At 40.9% G+C, this 24984-nt stretch overlaps 1 protein-coding gene across 5 annotated transcripts in view; it reads right to left on the reverse strand.

Annotated features, from left to right (window-relative positions):
- Positions 1-24984, reverse strand: part of kcnip4 (Kv channel interacting protein 4) — a 278035-nt gene that overhangs the window by 48429 nt on the left and 204622 nt on the right. Inside the window, exon 1 of one of the 5 annotated variants that reach the window (XM_034164693.1) lies at positions 9994-10133. The exons of the other annotated variants lie outside the window; for them this stretch is intronic. Within the exon in view, the coding sequence (XP_034020584.1) occupies positions 9994-10105 (112 nt within the window). The 5' untranslated portion in view covers positions 10106-10133. Of the gene's footprint in view, positions 1-9993; positions 10134-24984 lie in introns of those variants that run through there. 5 annotated transcript variants of the gene reach the window in all.

Genomic DNA, 24984 nt, shown 5'->3' on the forward strand with positions numbered 1-24984 from the left:
AGCAGGTATTGAAAATGGATAATAATTGAAGGCACCAATAAAATAGAAATTTTATGTGACATAGCTACACTGAAGAAAAATATAAATGCAGCACTTTTGTTTTTGCTCCCATTTTTCATGAGCTGAACTCTAGAAGATCTATTTCTCTCAAATATTGTTCACAAATCAAGATGACACAAAGTCACAAGCACATCAAGCACATCAAGATGCTGATTACACAGCATGGTTATTGCACAGGTGTGCCTTAGGCTGGCCACACTAAAAGGCCACTCTGAAATGTGCAGTTTTATCACACAGTACAATGCCACAGATGTTGCACGTTTCAAGGGAGCATGCAATTGGCATGCTGACTGTAGGAATGTGAATAATATTTGAGAGAAATAGGTCTTGTGTACATAGAAAATGTTTTAGAATTTTGAGTTCAACTCATGAAAAACGGAGGAAAAAACTAAAGCGTAGCATTTATATTTTTTCAGTGTATGTTGGCTTCATGACTGCTGGTATTGTTAAAATGCCTTAAATCTCTCTTTGCCAAAAGTCGCACATGGTCTCTGTTTCGGCAGCACGGTGGCTTAGTGGTTAGCACTGGTGCCTCACAGCACGAAGGTTGTGGGATAGATTCCCGGCCTTTCTGTGTGCAGTTCGCATGTTCTCCCCATGTCTGCGTGGGTTTCCTCCGGGCACTCTGGCTTATTTAGGGTCTGCTTCTTTTCTGCCCCTGACCAAGGCAGTGTCTACATCTGGAGTTGGTCCCCAGGTGCCAGACTATTTCTGCCCACTGCTCCTAGTGGTTAGATTGTGTCTAACTGTAATTAGGATGGGTTAAAGTTTCTATTCTGTTCAACAGTGCATACTACAAATACTTGCACAGATTTGGTACGAGTCAACCTCTGTGGTCCATTTCTTCTTCCTTCAGGAAACCAGTCATCGTAATGTGTATGGTTCACCGCAGAGCCAGACAGGCACTACTTCATTCATGTATCCCAGTTCTCTTTAGTTGAATGCATCTCACTGATCATACTTACTGGGTAACTGAATTATGCTCAGTCAGTCATTCTTTTATGGGAACATTGCAAATTTCAGTCAGGAGAAGGAATGAACCCTCTACAACATAAACAATTCAATTCAATTCAATTCAATTTTTTTTTTTATATAGCGCCAAATCACAACAAACAGTTGCCCCAAGGCGCTTTATATTGTAAGGCAAGGCCATACAATAATGATGTAAAACCCCAACGGTCAAAACGACCCCCTGTGAGCAAGCACTTGGCTACAGTGGGAAGGAAAAACTCCCTTTTAACAGGAAGAAACCTCCAGCAGAACCAGGCTCAGGGAGGGGCAGTCTTCTGCTGGACTGGTTGGGGCTGAGGGAGAGAACCAGGAAAAAGACATGCTGTGGAGGGGAGCAGAGATCGATCACTAATGATTAAATGCAGAGTGGTGCATACAGAGCAAAAAGAGAAAGAAACAGTGCATCATGGGAACCCCCCAGCAGTCTACGTCTATAGCAGCATAACTAAGGGATGGTTCAGGGTCACCTGATCCAGCCCTAACTATAAGCTTTAGCAAAAAGGAAAGTTTTAAGCCTAATCTTAAAAGTAGAGAGGGTGTCTGTCTCCCTGATCTGAATTGGGAGCTGGTTCCACAGGAGAGGAGCCTGAAAGCTGAAGGCTCTGCCTCCCATTCTACTCTTACAAACCCTAGGAACTACAAGTAAGCCTGCAGTCTGAGAGCGAAGCGCTCTATTGGGGTGATATGGTACTACGAGGTCCCTAAGATAAGATGGGACCTGATTATTCAAAACCTTATAAGTAAGAAGAAGAATTTTAAATTCTATTCTAGAATTAACAGGAAGCCAATGAAGAGAGGCCAATATGGGTGAGATATGCTCTCTCCTTCTAGTCCCCGTCAGCACTCTAGCTGCAGCATTTTGAATTAAACTGAAGGCTTTTTAGGGAACTTTTAGGACAACCTGATAATAATGAATTACAATAGTCCAGCCTAGAGGAAATAAATGCATGAATTAGTTTTTCAGCATCACTCTGAGACAAGACCTTTCTGATTTTAGAGATATTGCGTAAATGCAAAAAAGCAGTCCTACATATTTGTTTAATATGCGCTTTGAATGACATATCCTGATCAAAAATGACTCCAAGATTTCTCACAGTATTACTAGAGGTCAGGGTAATGCCATCCACAGCAAGGATCTGGTTAGACACCATGTTTCTAAGATTTGTGGGGCCAAGTACAATAACTTCAGTTTTATCTGAGTTTAAAAGCAGGAAATTAGAGTCATCCATGTCTTTATGTCTGTAAGACAATCCTGCAGTTTAGCTAATTGGTGTGTGTCGTCTGGCTTCATGGATAGATAAAGCTGGGTATCATCTGCGTAACAATGAAAATTTAAGCAATACCGTCTAATAATACTGCCTAAGGGAAGCATATATAAAGTGAATAAAATTGGTCCTAGCACAGAACCTTGTGGAACTCCATAATTAACTTTAGTCTGTGAAGAAGATTCCCCATTTACATGAACAAATTGTAATCTATTAGACAATATGATTCAAACCACCGCAGCGCAGTGCCTTTAATACCTATGGCATGCTCTAATCTCTGTAATAAAATTTTATGGTCAACAGTATCAAAAGCAGCACTGAGGTCTAACAGAACAAGCACAGAGATGAGTCCACTGTCTGAGGCCATAAGAAGATCATTTGTAACCTTCACTAATGCTGTTTCTGTACTATGATGAATTCTAAAACCTGACTGAAACTCTTCAAATAGACCATTCCTCTGCAGATGATCAGTTAGCTGTTTTACAACTACCCTTTCAAGAATTTTTGAGAGAAAAGGAAGGTTGGAGATTGGCCTATAATTAGCTAAGATAGCTGGGTCAAGTGATGGCTTTTTAAGTAATGGTTTAATTACTGCCACCTTAAAAGCCTGTGGTACATAGCCAACTAACAAAGATAGATTGATCATATTTAAGATCGAAGCATTAAATAATGGTAGGGCTTCCTTGAGCAGCCTGGTAGGAATGGGGTCTAATAAACATGATGATGGTTTGGATGAAGTAACTAATGAAAATAACTCAGACAGAACAATCGGAGAGAAAGAGTCTAACCAAATACCGGCATCACTGAAAGCAGCCAAAGATAACGATACGTCTTTGGGATGGTTATGAGTAATTTTTTCTCTAATAGTTAAAATTTTGTTAGCAAAGAAAGTCATGAACTCATTACTAGTTAAAGTTAATGGAATACTCAGCTCAATAGAGCTCTGACTCTTTGTCAGCCTGGCTACAGTGCTGAAAAGAAACCTGGGGTTGTTCTTATTTTCTTCAATTAGTGATGAGTAGAAAGATGTCCTAGCTTTACGGAGGGCTTTTTTATAGAGCAACAGACTCTTTTTTCCAGGCTAAGTGAAGATCTTCTAAATTAGTGAGACGCCATTTCCTCTCCAACTTACGGGTTATCTGCTTTAAGCTACGAGTTTGAGAGTTATACCATGGAGTCAGACACTTCTGATTTAAAGCTCTCTTTTTTCAGAGGAGCTACAGCATCCAAAGCTGTCTTCAATGAGGATGTAAAACTATTGACGAGATACTCTATCTCCCTTACAGAGTTTAGGTAGCTACTCTGCACTGTGTTGTTATATGGCATTAGAGAACATAAAGAAGGAATCATATCCTTAAACCTAGTTACAGCGCTTTCTGAAAGACTTCTAGTGTAATGAAACTATTCCCTACTGCTGGGTAGTCCATCAGAGTAAATGTAAATGTTATTAAAAAATGATCAGACAGAAGGGAGTTTTCAGGGAATACTGTTAAGTCTTCTATTTCCATACCATAAGTCAGAACAAGATCTAAGATATGATTAAAGTGGTGGGTGGGACTCATTTACTTTTTGAGCAAAGCCAATAGAGTCTAATAATAGATTAAATGCAGTGTTAAGACTGTCATTCTCAGCATCTGTGTGGATGTTAAAATCGCCCACTATAATTATCTTATCTGAGCTAAGCACTAAGTCAGACAAAGGTCTGAAAATTCACAGAGAAACTCACAGTAACGACCAGGTGGACGATAGATAATAACAAATAAAACTGGTTTTTGGGACTTCCAATTTGGATGGACAAGACTAAGAGACAAGCTTTCAAATGAATTAAAGCTCTGTCTGGGTTTTTGATTAATTAATAAGCTGGAATGGAAGATTGCTGCTAATCCACCGCCCCGGCCCGTGCTACGAGCATTCTGACAGTTAGTGTGACTCGGGGGTGTTGACTCATTTAAACTAACATATTCATCCTGCTGTAACCAGGTTTCTGTTAGGCAGAATAAATCAATATGTTGATCAATTATTATATCATTTACCAACAGGGACTTAGAAGAGAGAGACCTAATGTTTAATAGACCACATTTAACTGTTTTAGTCTGTGGTGCAGTTGAAGGTGCTATATTATTTTTTCTTTTTGAATTTTTATGCTTAAATAGATTTTTGCTGGTTATTGGTAGTCTGGGAGCAGGCACCGTCTCTACGGGGATGGGGTAATGAGGGGATGGCAGGGGGAGAGAAGCTGCAGAGAGGTGTGTAAGACTACAACTCTGCTTCCTGGTCCCAACCCTGGATAGTCACGGTTTGGAGGATTTAAGAAAATTAGCCAGATTTCTAGAAATGAGAGCTGCTCCATCCAAAGTGGGATGGATGCCGTCTCTCCTAACAAGACCAGGTTTTCCCCAGAAGCTTTGCCAATTATCTATGAAGCCCACCTCATTTTTTGGACACCACTCAGACAGCCAGCAATTCAAGGAGAACATGCGGCTAAACATGTCACTCCCGGTCACAACAGTGCGCAGATGGTCCAACAACACATTTTTGCTTTTCCATCCATGGAAATGAGTACTCCAAAGCCTGGTACACTGATGTCATTTGGAAAAACAGCTCAGAACTCTTACCAGTACTGTTTGCAAGCTCTTCTACATTATTCATGAAACCCATGTTTTTGGCTTCATTATGGAAACCAATGGCTGCTGGACTCATGCGGCAACATGATTATTATAACACTTTGTTGTCTTATTGAAGTTCTGAATGTGCTGACACGGCCTTGATTGGCCAAAAAAAAAATAAATAAATAAAATAAAACAAATGAATGCAGCTTTTAATCCATCCAGAGGTTTGAGGTGAACTGAAATGCTATATTATATGGTTTTGCTCAATGCTGATGCACAAAAGGCGTCCAATTATCACATCATCTATACATCCGCAGCTTTAAGAATACAGTCTGCATCCAGCACCTTCTTCCTCAGGTAGTCACTGCAACTATCCATATCACACCCTTCTATCCAGTGATTCACTCTGATGGATGTGTAAGTGAACAAAAACAATCCTGTAAAGTGGCAGCGCAGTTTTACCAGCGTCTATAAACAGCCCGTGCACTTCAAATGTGCACACATCTGCACTTCACAAAATGAGAACAAGCTTCCGTATTTTACGGCTTCTAATTTCTCTCTCTCTCTCTCTCTCTTTTTAATCAACAAAATTGCCTTAAGAAAAGAAATGTAGATATCAATAACAGAGTTATCTTTGAACTAGCAGTGTAAACCTGCTTTGAATTGGTGTTGGTTAGAGCGCATCCCACCTTCAAGACCCAAAAAGCTCTTTCAAAGTGTAAACTGTAACAGAAGATCTAAAACATTTTCTGCACAACTAACCACACAAGTAGTGCAGCAGGTAACAGAACAGTTACAGAGGAAACCTTCAAATGGTGATGCAAGCACGAAATACGATACAAATACTCTTTAGACATGAAAAAATGGCTGGCCATTTGAACTTTCAATAGGCAGCCAGGTAGGGTCAACTGAAGAATTACACAGGGGTCAAAATTTAAAAATACCCCAATCATATTGAAAACTACACCACATTATTTGGCTGATCACAAAGCCTGCAAAAAGGTATATTTTAGACTATCTATCACTAAATGTTATGGAGTTATGGGGTAAAAACAGCAAGAATGGTGACCAAGGTCAGTTTGTACAGGGGTCAAAAGTTCAAGTTGCTTCAATTCTGCTAAAAAGTAATGCAAATTATTGGTTAATAGGATTTTAAACAGGAATCGTTTGCACCCATGTGTCATGCTTAGTTATCACGTTACGAGGTAACGTATGTCACGTCATAGAATCTAATAAATGTCAACATTGTTTGACCGTTACTTTGGAGACCATGCATTCAACACTGACAAAACTATTCCATTTATTCATCCTATTAATCCAAGACCACACAGGTTCCATTTGTCTTTGGGTTATTCAAGGAGATTAGCAAAAAATGTTACATCAAGTATTTGAAATTACTGCAATTTTTTTTCATGACATGTCATCTTTCATCAAAGCTGAAAATCTGTGCAACAAGCACAACTTTATCTAATTTCAAGTCCACGGTGGTGATTTACACAGGCAAAGTACAAATGTGCCTGTTCAAATACTTATGGACCTGACTAATCGTGTGCATTGTTGACTGTGTGGGATTGGGGTGTTGGCTTTTATTTATTGTGTGACAGTCTGATAAACGCGCAGCCTTTAAAGCTTGCTCAGCAATATATAGAAATGGGCCTGTGCTCGATTGTGGGAAGAATACAAATAGAAGGAACAGGCAGTAGAGCCTCTTGACTGTATGTACCACAGTACTTCATGATGCCACATAGTATCCTACTAAATCAGATTAGGAGATGTGAGAATAAACGACTGTAGCATAACAAATTCCCTCTGAAATAACTAAATCCCATTAGTTCATAATCTCTTCCACAGTCAGTTATTGTCGGCCCAGGCTCATGCTTTTATTTCGTGCCCCCGTCAAGAACCAATAGATTAATGTACTTTTCTTAATACTATCATGAACCGCTGTGAGGCTGCAGTGAAATACATCATCCTTAATTGGAAGCGTTAATTGGGACACATGCAAGCTTCAATTTAAGAAAAAAAAAAAGGCCCAAATGAGTTTTAACAGGTATCAAAGGATCAAGCACCTACCCCAAAAGTCTAATTTGAAGTCTCCATTGGTCTCATTTGTGTTTCCTCCAAACTCAAATTCTACAGATGTCCAGAGTGCCTGCCCAAACCTGAGTGCCACCAGTGAGTCCAGTATGACCACAGGACCAAGGGCACCTAATGTCATGCTGAGCTGGCAGGTGAGGAAGACAAGCAGGGTGGCCAGAGTGTGGCTGAAGTGCTCAAATAGCTCATCTCTCTGGGTCTGGAGCGGCGTTATTGGGTGTTGCTCACCCCCTAGCCACTTCTATACACACCTCTGTGAACAACTGAGATGCAGAGTTCCAACTCAGGAAACCTTTAGTACATTCCAGCCAGTGGAACCATCCCTGAGGAGAAAGTGCCCCACATCCACCTACTATGGAGTAGATGATGGTGGAGCACATGCATTTCTCTGGGCACCTGAATCCACTAATGCCCCACTCCATCGTGGATTTCAGAGCTTTCGCACTGGGAGTGGTCCAGCTTCACATCCCTGCAGGACTGCCTGGAAGGTACCTCTGCATTATCATGCTGTCACACTCCTGCAGCTGGCAGATGATCACCATCATGTTCCTCCATGGCATAATTCCTGTGGGGCACACATGAACCCCACATATGAATGCCACGTGTGGCCCGCTTTGACTCAACCTCGACAAAATAACAGTTCCTTCCTTTGCTGCCAGCTGATGCTGAAGCCAAGTGTGTCAAAAACAGTACACATGATATGCAGAGGATGCTCCCTGCACATGTTCTCTCAGGAGATTTGGAGGTTTCTACTCTAAATCTGCATCCCGGATGAGAAACTCGGCATCATTTCCACAAACAGAGGTTTTTTTTAAGCGAGAGAGAGATTAAAACTTTTCTATCTTCAGTCTGTATCTCAGTAATGGACATGCTAAAATAACCACTTTCAACTTGGCAAACTGCAGCTGCTGCACATTTAATTCTTGCCATTACTCTCTGAGTTATTAATGACCCATCTCACTGCTATCCAGAAAATTTTTAATTTCAAACCCAGGGAGACATTATCGATCGCCAATATCAATAAGAAATCCTTTGTCCCAAGTGTTGCAGAGTTAGAAATGAAGTCAGGATCCAGTGTTCTCCTGACTTTGCAGTATAGGTGTGATAGGTGTTTCACGTTGGCTTGTGGGAGTTGAGTTATTTCGTAGAATGTATATCATAAAAAGTGTGCTGTGATGACGGATGGCATTTTTACAACATGACTTTGTGGTAAATCCAAAGGTAAATTGCCACATTGTGGACAAAAAAAAAATTTGTTGTATTGTTTCCTGTTCTGCCATTCATCCAGTATGGACATCTCAGCTTTTTCAGCTTTTGGCTTTAAACAAGGTTGTGCTCCTGATTCAGCACATCTGAAAGAACCTTCAATTGGTCCCTGAAATTTCGTCTTCTGCATTTTACACCAAAAACCAGCTATTTCACATCCTCTTCCTAAACATCTCAGGACAAAAAAAAAAAAGAAAAAAGAAAAAAAAGGAACATACATATTTGGTCCATAAGTATTTGGATGGTGATTTTGCCCCTATACACCACCACAATGGAGGTGAACTTAAGAGTATGGGGTGTGCGCTTACCACTTCAAATCACTGTTTTAATACACATTTACTGCATTTTCAGAGGCCATAAATAATTAGACAAGTCTAGAGATTCTTAAGAGTAGTCATCTTTTGATACTCTGTGTGCTTCTTACCCTGTGTGCTGCTGTACAATGCTGCTGGAAGCTCAATTTCCCTGAGGGAGTCTTCCTAGGGATCAATAAAGTTCTGTCTAAACTAATCTAATCACTTTTCCAGCCAGTTTTCTTTTAGCACATCAAGGCATGGATACATGAACATTTCCAAGTCATGGAACTTCATTTCCAACCATAACGAAATACAAAGAATATATGATAGTATGTATTAAATATGTGTCAAGTAGGCAGTTCTGGAGTTATAGGCTTCTCAATGCTGTGAGCTGCGCAACATTTTTCTTGCCCAACACCAGAGAGAAGAGTTGGATGCAAAATTCCAGCTGCAGCTTCGCCACAAATATGCAAAAGCACAAACAAAAAAATGGTTGCTGTCTAAATGTTGTATCTGCGATGGAATGACACCATTTCTAGATTTCACTTCTTGCCACTTCTCACTTTCCCTTTTGTCTGTGGAACACAACAACCAACCTTTCCAGAATTCCAGTACCAACCTGACTGACTGGAGCAGGTAATCTACAACACTCTCATGACATCTCTAAGTAAAACAGCACTTAACACACTTGACGTGACGCCTGGATATCTTCTTCTGGATATCAACATGACGTCGGCTGCAATTTGACATGCAGACGGAAACTTTTTCCTGGCTGCTTTTTCAGGGAAATGAGGCTCACAACACTTAGGAGAGATCACTCATTTTTCCATCTCACCACAACTAACCCTACCTTATTAAGTTTCTTGACCTTCTCTACTCTGGTACATACAGCAGGAACTGAATGTATCTGATTTATTTTCCTAATGAGGAGATGAAGCATGTTTACCAACAGTCTGCTGATGGATGAGCTGGTTTTGAGCTCAAACTGCTTACTACAGTGGCTCTCCGGTAATGAGACAGCTGCAGAAGGTTCAAACTGAACTGTTTATTTTCAGTCCGACGCCACTGGTTGAAGCACTCGCTTTAACGTGCACAGTGGCTTTTCATGCATGTGAAACACAGCGTTTAAGTCTTAAGCTGCAATCACTGCAGTTTCTTCAAAGCCATAAATTTGCCTCGCACTGACCACATGATGGCACAAGGATTGGAAGAAGAAAAAATCCCAACTTCCCTCCCAGTCAGAGCTCCAGAATCTGGTGGAGCTTTCTTTGCTCAAGTTTTTCCTTCTTTTCCAGTACCATAGTGAGTATTTCCCGCGTTGATGTGTGAACCTTAATCTCCAAAGTTTGGTTGTTTTTGAAGAACCTGGCTCCTCCTTGTGTGTCTTACCCTCTGAGAAGCTGATGAGCCCCAGAAGGTGCAGCAGCTTGATGGATGCAAAGACCAGCACCACGATGCCCACTGTCTGCAGCCCCTCTGTTTCCCAAATGGCACTCAGCATCGCTCCACCCTCAGCCCACTCTGTGCCACCATTCCCCCGACCCGAACCCGGAGCCTGAGTCGGCCTCCTCCCCATCAGGACCGCCAGTGACACCAGTTGTGCCACCGGGTTCTAAGCTCCAGTTCCCTTGTGCCCACTCCAGCTCCACGCCGGCCCCAAATGCACAGGCCGGGTGCATCCCTGCACCCGCCTACTGCCCGCTACGCTCCCTAAATCCACTCTGGGTGAGAGTAAGAAGGGATGAGATGTAACCGCGAACTGGCCTCAGAGTTGCGAGGATCCATGAAGTCTTTCAGGCTCTCGCCTGATCTTCAGAAGGACTCAAAATTTTTGCAAGTTGATTTAAAGATGAAGAGAAGTCAGGAGGTGCTGCTGATCTCTTTGTGTCCTCTCCTCCCGCTTCCAAGAGGAGGCACATGAAAGCTGGAAGAGCAGGCAGAACAAACTGGGCTCTTCTCTGACAGTTTGTGGCTCTCACTCGCTCTTACAGGCACGCCTCCTCACTGCAGAGTGAAGGGAGGGAAGAAGAGAAGGAGTGGATAGGAGCAAGGGAGGGAGATGAGGACAGAGGCGTGGAGGAGTGGTGCACAAGAGCATGCAACCTCTGTGCACACAAATGCTGAAATGCACTGTGAATATCTGACTATAAGACATTTGTTGTATTTAGAATTAGTCAAACAATGAAGCAGGCTTTATTTCAACAACAGCAGGGATCGTGAGATAAACTAAGTTAGGGAGGGGGAGAGACATGCCAACCATAAATTACATTTAGATTATGGAATTTAATGCAGTTTATAAAAAAAAAAAATAAGGTAATGTACATGAAAATAACAGCATGCATCCAGTGCAACAAAGCAAAAGCAATAAGTGCACGAGTGACAGATGTGGTCAATGTTTGGCCCTGCAGACTGACTCACAGTCACAATCATCCATCAGAAGACTCGTCTTTGCACAGAATGTTTCTGTGTAGGCTCTCAGTTGTCCAGGTGGTATCCATAGTAGAGAAGCTTGAATCTTCGACTGGACTGGGTTGCTTGAATATTCTTCTCTACAAGATAGAGTCAGACAGAAGTCAGACTTCCAGAGCAAGAATTTTAGCTGAGGAAGCTTCTGCGATTTGAAGCAAAACGTCCTCCGCGTCAAGCAACCCAGTCCAGTCGAAGATTCAAGCTTCTCTACTTTGCACAGAATCAATTTCCTTGATTCTTTCATTTTCTGAAATACTTTTGGGCTTCTAAAATACACATATAAAATAATAGCCTATTTGGCTTAAAAAAAACTAGAACTTTGAGAAAAGTAGCAGTTTCAAAACATTCATTACAGCGTGCCAGATGACCATCACATTGGGAAGTCTGAGCTGCTGCAGTGCATGACTCTGCACGACATCTTCGCCACTTTCTGTCTCTGTGTGTTCTGTCCACCACTGCTAACACAGCAAAAGTGTGTTTCACCAACTGTCCGCGTTAATCTCATATCAATTAGGCAGGACCCGAAGGGCTGACATTTGTCTCTGTGACAGATGATCGTGCAAAATATAATTGAAAAGCAACATCAGCTTTCTTGGTCAGGTGTCTGAAACTCTGCTAGATCAAGTCCACACTACTTCACTGAGACACTGATGGAGACAGACGGAGCTTACAGACAGAAAACAGAGACAAATACAAAGACAGATTTAGACCCAAAGCACATAAATATAAAGACCAAGAGTGAAGAAAAAAGACAGAAAACAAAAAGATAGAAGCAGATAAATGCAGAGCATGAGACTGAGAGACACAGAAGTACCAAACATGAGAAAAAGACAGACACCAGCACATGCTCAAAATGCATGATACCCACGCATGCAATCTGAACATAAAGCAAAAACACAGGAAACAAAGGAGTTGCAACACGAAGTGCTCCAATTAGTGGTCCATCATTCCCTTTCAGAGTGCACTTTGACCTGGGTGTGTACTGTTATTTCAGTGGACTGTTTTTCTGGTGAGTTGCATAAAAGTGTGCTGTACATGTATGGATGCAGCCACACAGCTACCCTGAGGTGAAGCATTTTAACATGCCATTTGTGTCATCCTCCAAATACTTGATCCGACTGCTACCATGGCCACCATTGTCTCAGCACAGATAGAACACAGGTTGGAATGTTTCTCAGTTTGTGTTCTCACTTTCTGTCTTCGTCTGCAGATGTCACCCTCTCTCTGTTTCTATCGGTATATCACCTTCTGTCTCTGTTTTGTTTGAAGACAAAAACAAAGAGGTAGAAGGCATGATACAGACAGAAAACAACATAGGTGAGATACGGACAATAAAAGAGATAGAACGTGAGATCAGCACAGAAACTGAGATTGAAGGTGAGGTAAGCACAGAAACTCAGATTGAAGGTGAGATAAGCACAGAAGGTGAGATAAGTGACACAAACCAAAACAGAGATAGAAGATGAGAACAAATAAAAATGTAAGGAAAAGAAAGGGGTGAGGTAAACAAGGAAATCTTATTTCTTTGCATCTGAGCTTATGTCAGTTTATCATTATTTATTTCTCACTCCGTTTCTTTGAGTTTATCTCACCATCTATATACAGTGCATCCAGAAAATATTCACAGCCCTGCACTTTTCACATTTTTGTTTATTACAGCCTTATTCAAAAATGGATGTAATTTTTCCTCAGAATTGTACACATAATACCCCATAAAGACAACGTTTTTTTTTGTTTTGTTTTTTTTGCAAATTAAAAAAAACAAAAAACAAAACAAAACTAAGAAGCCACATGTACATAGTATTCACAGTCTTTGCCATGAAGCTGAGTATTGAGCTCAGGTGTATCCTGTTTTCAATGATCATCCTTGAGATGTTTCTACAGCTTAACTGGAGTCCACTTCAGGAATCTTCATAGAACTGGCTGCCTGTCTAAATTGAGGGATCGTAGTGAAGGGCCTTAGTCAGGGAGCTGATCAAGGCCCCCATGGTCACTCTGTCAGCGCTCTAGCATTCCTCTGTGGAGAGAGAAGAACCTTCCAGAAGGACAGTCATCTCTGCAGCAATCCACCATTCAGGCCTGTATGGTAAAAGACACATGGCAGCCCACTTGGAGTTTGCCAAAAGGCACCTGAAGGACTCTCAGACCACGAGAAACAAAATTCTCTGGTCTGATGAGATAAAGATTGAACTCTTTGGTGTGAATGCCAGGCATCATGTTTGGAAGAAACCAGGCACCATCCCTACAGTGAAGCATGGTGGTGGCAGCATCATGCTGTGGGGATTTTTTCAGCGGCAGGAACTGGGAGACTAGTCAGGATTGAGGGAAAGATGAATGCAGCAATGCACAGAGACATCCTGGATGACAACCTACTCTAGAGCGCTCTTGACCTCAGACTGAGGTGACAGTTCGTCTTTCAGCAGAACAATAACCCTAAGCACACAGCCAAGATATCAAAGGAGTGGATTCAGAACAACTTTGTGAATGTCCTTGAGTGACCCGGACCTGAATCTGATTGAACATCTCTGGAGAGATCTGAAAATGGCTGTACACCAATGCTCCCCATCCAACCAGATGGATCTTGAAAGATGCTGCAAAGAGGAATGGGCAAAACTGCCCAAGCTTGCCAAGCTTGTGGCATCAAGACCTGAGGCTGTAATTGCTGCCAAAGGTGCAAGGGTGTGAATACTTACGTACATGTGATTTCTTAGTTTTTTTTTTTAATAAATTTACTAAAAAACAAAAACAAAAAACAAAACATTTTATCATGTTGTCATTATGGGGTGTTGTGAGTAGAATTTTGAGAGAAAAAGAATTTACTCCATTTTGGAATAAGGCTGTAACATAAATGTGGAAAAAGTGAAGCGCTGTTAATACTTTCCAGATGCACCCTATCTGTAGATGTAAGATAAACTGAAAAAAAGAGGGTGAAAAAACAAGCAGAGGATGAGATCAACACAGAAACAAAGAGATAAACACAAAAGAAGAAATAAAGGGTGAGAAAAACAGGCCAGTCTAAACTGAGATAAACAACCAGGAGCCTTGACAGGCTGAGACAGTGCGAGACGAACGTTTGTCTGAAGTCATGACCACGTCTAACAGCACGCTGCAGCAGCTCAGACTCTCTGGCATGATGTCATTTAACCCACATGAAGGAAAAACAAAGTCTGCTCTAAACAGCCCCCATTCTCAAAATTACCATCTTTATTCGTCAAACATTGATCATTTTCACAAGCTTGCAAGTACACTTCAGTAATAAAACAAGTTATTTCTTGTGTAGTTTTAGTCATTTAAGTCCAGTGAGAGAAGAAAGCTCCAATCATCACAATTTCACTCTCTGTGCGGCTGCACACCAGGACGGCGTCGCAGCACTTTCCAGTGAGAAACGTTCACAAGCAGCAGCTTAACCCACAGACGGAAAAACTCACAAGGACCAAATTCAATTATTATTGTGTTTTCATGCTGTCTATCTGCATTTGACAACAGAGAATATCAAGTGAGGGACAAAACTATGTTTCTCTCTTTGAATAATTGAAACACGATGCTGTTTGAAGAAAGAAAATATCCACTGCAGACCGTCCACAGCCTCTTTGATGCCATCGGCCTCTGGCCATGTGAGCATCATTTGCACAAAGTCAGAGCAAGACGCTGCAGGCATCTGTGGGAAAAACGACGAGGGACGCGTCTTGAGGATCCTTTGGATTACAGCAGTGAGTGCTGTGTGTTTGCATGTCACCGTTTAGATTCAGAGCAAATTAAAAGTGTGCATTTGAAAACTAATGGAATGATGGGGCCGCAGCTTGTCCAGAAAAAATGAAGGTGAGGTAAGAAACAGAAACCGAGATAGACATGCGCACAATTAAACCCTGCTGCACCACATTCAGTGTCATTGCTGCAGTATGCTGAAGAAGGACAGTGACACCAAGTCAGCTAAAAGTCTCGTTCCAGTGCTCATCAGCGCGCTCCTGCAGGTGTTCCACCTACTGCTGCTGTGCCTGATGTTTGGGAAATGGAGCGAGGAAAGAAAATCATCCTTTCACAATAATAAGTTAGGGAAGAATGATAGATATAAAAAACATTATGCACATTATACAACTGCAAAAGCACTCAAAGTACACACTTTTGCCAAAGACAAAAAAAAAAATCCCTCTTTAGCAAAGTAAATTAAAGTAGGTAGTGGTACAGTTGTGTTCAAAATACTGTGTTTTAAGAAGTCAGTAAAGTTCAAAACATTTAGAAAAAAATGATCAAAATCATTATAACTTTCCCGAAAGTAAAGAAAAAGTAATATTAGGCTGTTCAAATAAATAGCAGTGTCTGTATTTTTATTTACAGACTCAAACATTTACTGTATAAACTGAACAATGCTTGAAGATTTAGTTTTCCTGTGAATCACTGAACAAATATTTAGTTGTATAACCACTGTTTCCGAGAACTGTTTCACATCTGTGCTGCATGGAGTCTATCAACGTGTAGCACCTGTGAACAGATATTTCTGCATTTCTTGGTTTTGCCTCACAAACAACATTTCTGATGTCACCCCACAAGTTTTCTATTGCATTAAGGTCCCAGGATTGGGCTGCCCACTACATAACATTAATCTTGTTGGTCTGGAACAAAGATGCGGCTCACTTACTGGCACGTTTGGCGTCGTCATTTTGTTGAAACACCAATTTCAAGGGTATTTCCTCTTCGGCATAAGGCAAGTATTTTGATGTATTCAGACAAGTGCATGATTCCTGGTATGCAATAAATAGGCCTGACACTATAGAATTAGAAACATTCCCAAATTATAATGCTTTCTTCACTATGCTTCACTGTATTCATAGTGTACTGTGGCTTGAAGTCAGTTTTTGGGGATCACATGACAAACTGTCTGAGGCCCTTAGACCCAAAAAGAACAATCTTGCAGTCCACAAAATTTTGCACATTTCTCTTATGCTGCGTTTACGCATAGGCAGGACACGTTACGAATGTCATATTTGTGTTATTCTTGGCACATTCCTGACATTCTTAACGTGAGTTAATGCATCTGAATAGGTTTCTTAATAGTGCGTGTTGGTGCGCGATATCTGTGATTTTCATGGAGCATGTTTTTGGCTGTCAAAAAATCTTCCACAAATGTCACACACCACTCTCATTTCACCTCATGTCGTAGAGGTCACAACTGAGCGTGTTGATCCATTTCGATTAGTGATGATCCTTAATAGTGTGTGACAGCGTTCTTCTCTGATGTGCGCACAATTAAACCCTGCTGCACCACATTCAGTGTCATTGCTGCAGTATGCTGAAGGACAGCGACGCCAAGTCAGCTAAAAGTCTTGTTCCAATGCGAGACGAGAGCCATGTAGAGCCACACATCTGGCTCGCTCTGTCTCCTCCTCCTCTCTGTGCCATGGAGAGCCCAACTAAGCATGCAGTTACAAAGTTCTTCCGCTGTAGATTAATCTAGATTTTGAGAAGCAAGCTGGCGCAATCTGAACTGTTCAGCAGCTGATGGTAGGATGAATATGGGTGTGTGTGTGTGTGTGTGGAGACAATTCGCCTCATTCACAATGTGACAGAACGCAACAAGGCACTGTTACACGCAGGACCGCAGAACCGCACGCAACAGCGTGGAACATAATCAAATAATTTGTGCAAAACCCAAAAAGTAGTGTCTTTTTCATTTTTGCTCTTTGTAGACGGTCCCTATGCTTCTGTTTCTCAGCTGCCTGCTCGTTCAGATCAATGTATTTTTCCAGCTTAGAAGATGGCTCATAGGTTTAAAAATAATGGTTGTCGCTCATTCTCTACCTTCCTGAGGTTAGAAATTAATGTTGTTTTCTACAATGTTTCTCTTAAGATTATTGAGCTGTGAGCATCTTTCTAACTTTACCGGAGTCTCCAGCTGAGATTTCTGTCCTCCCTGAGTTAATATATTACCATTTGACAGGTGTACCGCTCCAGTCAAACGCTTCACCTGCCACTGTCCGTAGGAGAGATCACTGAATACATGATCAACCTTTTAATATTGTTTGGCAAATTCCATATTCATAAATGTGGAGGCCTATAAAGGAATTTACACGGACCTCTGGCTGAATTTGAACAATATATAAGCAGTATTAAGCTTATATATTCTACAAAATGTCAGAAAACTACCATGCTCCAAAAGGAATAGTTTTTTTTAAGACATAATGTTAAAGAAACCCTTTACTTTTGTTATTGTACAGTTTTATTTGTTTATATCTCTTTCTATTTATAATGATAATAGTGTGAATGTTGCCTTTGTTCGTTTAGGCCTACTGTTAATGTATTTGTTGAAATACAGTTTTGAAAAAAAAAAATTGTGGGAGAGACAAAAAAGCGATTCTTGCTTTGTTTCTATATTTTCAATCAATCAATCAATTTTTTTTTATATAGCGCCAAATCACACAAAACAGTGCCCCAAGGCGCTTTATATGGTAAGGCAAGGCCATACAATAATTATGTAAAACCCCAACGGTCAAAACGACCCCCTGTGAGCAAGCACTTGGCTACAGTGGGAAGGAAAAACTCTCTTTTAACAGGAAGAACCTCCAGCAGAACCAGGCTCAGGGAGGGGCAGTCTTCTGCTGGGACTGGTTGGGGCTGAGGGAGAGAACCAGGAAAAAGACATGCTGTGGAGGGGAGCAGAGATCGATCACTAATGATTAAATGCAGAGTGGTGCATACAGAGCAAAAAGAGAAAGAACAGTGCATCATGGGAACCCCCAGCAGTCTACGTCTATAGCAGCATAACTAAGGGATGGTTCAGGGTCACCTGATCCAGCCCTAACTATAAGCTTTAGCAAAAAGGAAAGTTTTAAGCCTAATCTTAAAAGTAGAGAGGGTGTCTGTCTCCCTGATCTGAATTGGGAGCTGGTTCCACAGGAGAGGAGCCTGAAAGCTGAAGGCTCTGCCTCCCATCTACTCTTACAAACCCTAGGAACTACAAGTAAGCCTGCAGTCTGAGAGCGAAGCGCTCTATTGGGGTGATATGGTACTACGAGGTCCCTAAGATAAGAGGGACCTGATTATTCAAACCTTATAAGTAAGAAGAAGAATTTAAATTCTATTCTAGAATTAACAGGAAGCCAATGAAGAGAGGCCAATATGGGTGAGATATGCTCTCTCCTTCTAGTCCCCGTCAGTACTCTAGCTGCAGCATTTTGAATTAACTGAAGGCTTTTTAGGAACTTTTAGGACAACCTGATAATATGAATTACAATAGTCCAGCCTAGAGGAAATAAATGCATGAATTAGTTTTTCAGCATCACTCTGAGACAAGACCTTTCTGATTTTAGAGATATTGCGTAAATGCAAAAAGCAGTCCTACATATTTGTTTAATATGCGCTTTGAATGACATATCCTGCAAAAATGACTCCAAGATTTCTCACAGTATTACTAGAGGTCAGGGTACTGCCAGCCAGAGTAAGGATCTGGTTAGACACCATGTTTCTAAATTTGTGGGGCCAAGTACAATAACTTCAGTTTTATCTGAGTTTAAAAAGCAGGAATTAGAGGTCATCCATGTCTTTATGTCTGTAAGACAATCCTGCAGTTTTAGCTAATTGGTGTGTGTCCTCTGGCTTCATGGATAGATAAAGCTGGGTATCATCTGCGTAACAATGACAATTTAAGCAATACGTCTAATAATACTGCCTAGGGAAGCATGTATAAAGGCATAAAATTGGTCCTAGCACAGAACCTTGTGGAACTCCATAATTAACTTTAGTCTGTGAAGAAGATTCCCCATTTACATGAACAAATTGTAATCTATTAGAACAAATATGAGTCAAACCACCGGCAGCGCAGTGCCTTTAATCCTATGGCATGCTCTAATCTCTGTAATAAAATTTTATGGTCAACAGTATCAAAAGCAGCACTGAGGTCTAACAGAACAAGCACAGAGATGAGTCCACTGTCCGAGGCCATAAGAAGATCATTTGTAACCTTCACTAATGCTGTTCTGTACTATGATGAATTCTAAACCTGACTGAAAACTCTTCAAATAGACCATTCCTCTGCAGATGATCAGTTAGCTGTTTTACAACTACCCTTTCAAGAATTTTTGAGAGAAAAGGAAGGTTGGAGATTTGGCCTATAATTAGCTAAGATAGCTGGGTCAGTGATGGCTTTTTTAGGTAATGGTTTAATTACTGCCACCTTAAAAGCCTGTGGTACATAGCCAACTAACAAAGATAGATTGATCATATTTAAGATCGAAGCATTAAATAATGGTAGGGCTTCCTTGAGCAGCCTGGTAGGAATGGGGTCTAATAAACATGTTGATGGTTGTGATGAAGTAACTAATGAAAATAACTCAGACAGAACAATCGGAGAGAAAGAGTCTAACTCAAATACCGGCATCACTGAAAGCAGCCAAGATAACGATACGTCTTGGGATGGTTATGAGTAATTTTATCTCTAATCGTTAAAATTTTGTTAGCAAAGAAAGTCATGAAGTCATTACTAGTTAAAGTAATGGAATACTCAGCTCAATAGAGCTCTGACTCTTTGTCAGCCTGGCTACAGTGCTGAAAAGAAACCTGGGGTTGTTCTTATTTTCTTCAATTAGTGATGAGTAGAAAGATGTCCTAGCTTTACAGAGGGCTTTTTATAGAGCAACAGACTCTTTTATTTTGCCATTAAAATTGGCTCTCACTCCTCAAAATAATGTAACTTCTCAACGCCAGGGCTTCTCAGCGCAGCAAACGGGGTAAGTAGGCTGACTGAGTCACGAGTGGGGTTTGCCATTCAATGTGGGAACAGCCGCGGAGGCATCGCATGTGCGTGTTTGAACGCGGAGGATTGTAGATATCCCTCTGCTCAATGCTCTGCAATAGGTCTCTGTTGCTTTGCAGCTGCAGTGGACTGAGCGGAGGTGGGCAGACCCACTGCCGCTCAGTGACACAGCGACTAGATCAGCTGATCATCAGGAGAAAGAGGAGCAGAGCCTGACAGTTTAGACCAAAGGTGTCAAACTGATTCCAGAAGGGCTGAGAGTGTAGGTTTTCTTTGCAACTTTGCAACTTCACCAGGTGATTTCACTGATCAACATCACTTGAAGATATTGGACAAGTCATCATGAAACCAACCTGCCACAGTTTGTGGATGCAAAGAAAATCTGCAGACTTTGGCCATTTCTGGAATCAGTTCGACACCTATGCTTTCGACAAAGGTAACTATTTGGTCCTAAGTGAGGAACCTATTCCAAAGACACCATCCAAATAATGAAGCATGATGTTTACAACAAATGACATCAGGAAGACTGAGCATTAAGCCACCCCATAACATATCACCAGAAAGCTGAGGTTTAAATCTTACCCTCCCTATGAGCAACAGTGTTATTTTTTCTTATTATGTAAGAAACCTCAAGCAGCCCAGACTCAGTCAGGTGACCATCTGCTTTTGCCATACCAACAAACAAAGACAATTAAATAAAACAAAGCAAAACAAGGAACTGTCAAATACACAGAGGCACAAATGTTGCAGCTAAGCAACCATATGCAAATGAGCATAATGTCCGATGGCTCAAAGACAACCACAGGTGCACAGCAGAATCTTAGTAGAAAGTGTTGGAGTGGCCATTCCAACAGAAAATTTGTGAGTCTCAGATCAAGGAGACCCACCTATACTTTATTTTAACCCATTCTGTCAGGAAGGAGAACAACTACTGACGGTTGTGAAAGATGACCCTACCTGTTTGATTTAAATAAAGCAACAATACAGCCACATATACAAACAAAATGTATCTCACAAAGGAGTCTCTGCCCTTTATCGCCACAGCAATACAAAATAATAAGAAATAACCTATGAGGGTTATAAACAAAGCAAAGCCTCAGCAAAAATGCAATTCCCAAAGGACACGTTGTAACTGGCTTTGCAATAAAATATCTGCCACAATGGCCACTCGATGAATCGACCGGGTACCAAACTGATAAAAAAAGAGAAACAACCTGCACGAACTGATCAATCATAACTCAGCTGCAACAATAACCCCAAAATCAACTGGCTCTGTGAGCCAGAATTGACATTTCTCATCAATCGCTGAGAAATTTGTATTTGGTGACTTAAAAACAAATTGTAGGTCAGAGAGGATGAATTTTTCCGCTGAGATTGTTGGTGTTGTCATCGTATTTTCACAGAGGAATGAGTTTTACCGCAGTGTCCAAACTTCCACTCAGCTTTACATTTTTTTAATCATAGAGGAGAATGTGGCTTTTATCCTGGTTTTATATATATGTATTTTTTGTTTGAGCACTGCATTATATTGTGCTGCTCCTCCATGAAGCTGTGTAACTGGTGATGCAGAAGGAACACTGCGCGATTGCACAGTTTCTCCAAACAGAGTCACATAAGCCAATACTGTAACTCTTTCAGAGTTGTCATCTCAATGCTGAAGGAAAACCAGGATGATGTGGCAGCTGATCCCTGCGAGGCGTCCTATCCTACTGATAAGATCGCCAGCGAGGTCTGACAAAGTCCAACACCTGAACCCACTGGTGCTATCCGGCTGACTCCTAATATAGGCTGTCTGACAAACACATGAATCAAGCGCACATCTTTAGATATCAAGTTCATCTCAGGGCTGCACTGTCTGCTGTTGGCCATTTAAAGTCAAAATATGCCAAATCCAACACTGCCAAAGCAAACAGTATTGTCATCTGTGATAGATTATCAAACAAATTCAACATGAAAGCCATATTTGAATTTGCAGCTGCACACCAGAACAGTATTTAGACTCTTTCCACTGCCGGTGCTTTTTGCCTGATGTTTATTTTTGGGAGTGGCTTAAACTGGTCTCTTCTTCAATAAACAGTTTGTCACTGTAAGGTGAATTGGAACCAAGATATTGTTTACTTCTCAGATTTGGGGATTGTGTGAGACAATGGGATGATGATCTGTGATGTGATTTCAAGTCAACACATGACGCTGAATATCACAGTCGACATGCTTGGTGGTGTGGGCGCACTGCTCTGCTCCTCACGTAGGAGTTAAGCAGAGTCTAAGTTAAGACAGAATATAGAGAAACAACAAAATGATTGAGATCTCAGTCTTCAAATGTCAAATTTGATGACACAAAGTGGTGGGACACAAATGCAGGATTCAGAAGTCAGCGTTTGAGAGTTTAATGTCAGTCCAGGCAGGGTTCGGTACACAAAAAGGCAGGCCAAAACAGGCCAACAGTAGTTGACACTAAGGCAGAGACGGGATCCAAAAAACAAGCAGAATGGTCAAAAACACAGGTAAGCAAAAACAGGACTAGATACGCAGACGACAAACGCTTGAAAGAGGAACATGGCACAACAATCACGCAAAGTGATTAGGAGAAAAATGTAGGACAGGTGTGAGAAAGGATCTGGAATGGGGCGTGGCAGACAGGAGGGAGGACAGGAGGTTAACACCCAACCCCAAACACCAGACAAGAGAAATCCACGACACAAACCCCAAGCAAGAATAATACAACAGATTGAATTAACAAAACTCCCCAACACCCCACAAGCCCCAATTATGACATCAACTTTGTCAAAGCTCCTACATAAACAGCATTGATGTGACTGAGAACAATCAATCTTAAGATGTTTGCAGATGGTAAATCTTCCACATTTACAATATCAACCTCAGTTTTCTCCAATTGCACATATTCCACAGGATTACAACTAAGGAACTGGTGAAGATGGTGGTGGCATCAGACAGAAAAGTGACATGGATCATCACTAACAGAGCAATCCATCACAATGGCTGCCAGCCAGGGAGAATTAATCCAAAAACATCAAAAAGTCAAAGTTGATAACCATGCCAAAGACGGAGCCTTTTATGAATGTCATTTTTGGATGAATTGCTTCCTGTGTGATCAACATCCTTTCAGGCCATAGTGATGGAGAGTTTGCTGAAAGGTGGATGATGTCACATTTCTATCTGATGAGTCCAACTCATCAGTTTCTTTACAACAAAAATTTAATCCATGGATGTTTGCTTGGTTCTTGTTCCTCAATGATGTGAAGTCTACATGGACCCGCAATTTTTATATTTTTGGATAAAAACTTGTCAAACCATGAGTCTTTTTGTGGTGGCTCCGAAGAAGAACCTGACGAAGAAGTTCTTAGATGATATATAGCAGCCAGATGGTGTAAAAGTTGGGTCAAGGAAAATACTGCCCTGATCAAAATTTAATTTAATTTAATCGTGAACTATTATGTAAAGAACGTTAATGGAGTTCTTCACAAGTACTCACCTCTTGCCTTCTCATCATGCTAATTCATTTACTGCAGATTGTATAACTACTCTGTGATTAAGGACCAAATGAGGTCATGCAAGGTTGAAACTCATTACTCTGCCTGTGAGAAATTATGTTTTATCTCCTAAAAAATTACAAGGTCATGCATTCACTGGTTTAATCGTTTGCATGATTCCAAACAAGTGAAACTTAAGTATTGAATGTATCCTCTTTTTTTTTTTTTATCCAAAATTGAATGTTTTGTGTTGACCTTGGAAGAAATACATCTTGCGGAATCATGTTTAGTAATTAATTCACCAATAAACAAACAAGTGGAGTAAATAACCACTGGTAGAAGTAGTAAAATTCTATTAAGAGGGTAAAGCCAATGATTATCTACATGTGCCACTGGTTCGTCATACCATTTCGATTTTGAATGAAATCCTCTCATTCCGGAGGTCAATTCAATATCAACAACAACATTGGACATTCATAGAAGTCTTTAAATGATCACTTACTCAACTACAGAAGCTTAATGACCATGTTAAATCTTAACCCAACATTAGTAACCAATGCTTCAGAGGCAAGTTTGTGGGATGGACGGTGAAGCATGGGCCGGACTTTGTCAATGAGTTATTGACCCCAACATGCTTCCAAAATATTTCCACATATCTGTAATACACCTTATTTGTTGTCAAATATGTCAACTCAGTGTAACAATATTATCTGTATCTGGAAATATGGTAATTCCCAGAAATGTTAATCACAGTTTAAAGGGAATTTTGGGAGCAGGTCACTTTGTCAATCTGGGGTTCCTCAACTAAAAACTGCTTCAATCTGTCATTTCTTCAGACATTGACTTTGATGGTGATTATTTTGAGACTTTCCAGCTGTGAACAGTGATTGTGATGATCCGAATGCGCTATTGTATTCATTTGCGGCACTTTTTGGGTTGAAAACGTGGCAGGTTGAAGCTCGATAACTCCCTTGAGCTTATTGTGCACTGCTCATTTCAAGATGTCAGTGGCGATATGAAAGGTCAACATCACTGCATGTAAAAAATTAATGTTTGACTCAACTAAAACGCCATCCTCTAGTGTTCTGAACTGTACGAGTGACTGCACTTGGGGCGCTGCATGCCAAAATTATTTATGAGTGAGTGCACACTTTCTTATTGCCATGAGTTGGCCAAAGCCTTTATTGGAATCTGAAGGAATCTAAGTGTAGCATATACTTTAATTGCAATCATTTGTCACTTGGAAGTGTTAAAAACATAATAAAATAGAGTCTGATTGAAAGACTGTCATTCCTGCATGGAAGCAAGGTCTTCTGTCCATGGATGTTGGATAGACATCATGTTTCTAAGATTTGTGGGGCCAAGTACAATAACTTCAGTTTTATCTGAGTTGAGTTTTATGCTGAGGATCAGCATCGGAAGAACTGGACAGTTCATAGCTTTCACGTTAAAAAGCAAGAGGAGAGTGTATTTATGACTCACTTGGACTGAATCATCAGTCTGACACAAAGTCACTCAGGAAAGTGCATTAATGGATTTATTCCTTCTGATGTTTGGAAAAGAACCGCATTGATGTGTATTACGAATATCTGAAAGGAGTCTTTCAAATACTAATTTTATTCATGTCTTGCAGCACAGCAAAAAAAAATGTACAAAGTAGTTGAAAACCTGTTG

Source organism: Thalassophryne amazonica, chromosome 23 (genome assembly GCF_902500255.1).
Source record: "Thalassophryne amazonica chromosome 23, fThaAma1.1, whole genome shotgun sequence".
NCBI lineage: Eukaryota > Metazoa > Chordata > Actinopteri > Batrachoidiformes > Batrachoididae > Thalassophryne > Thalassophryne amazonica.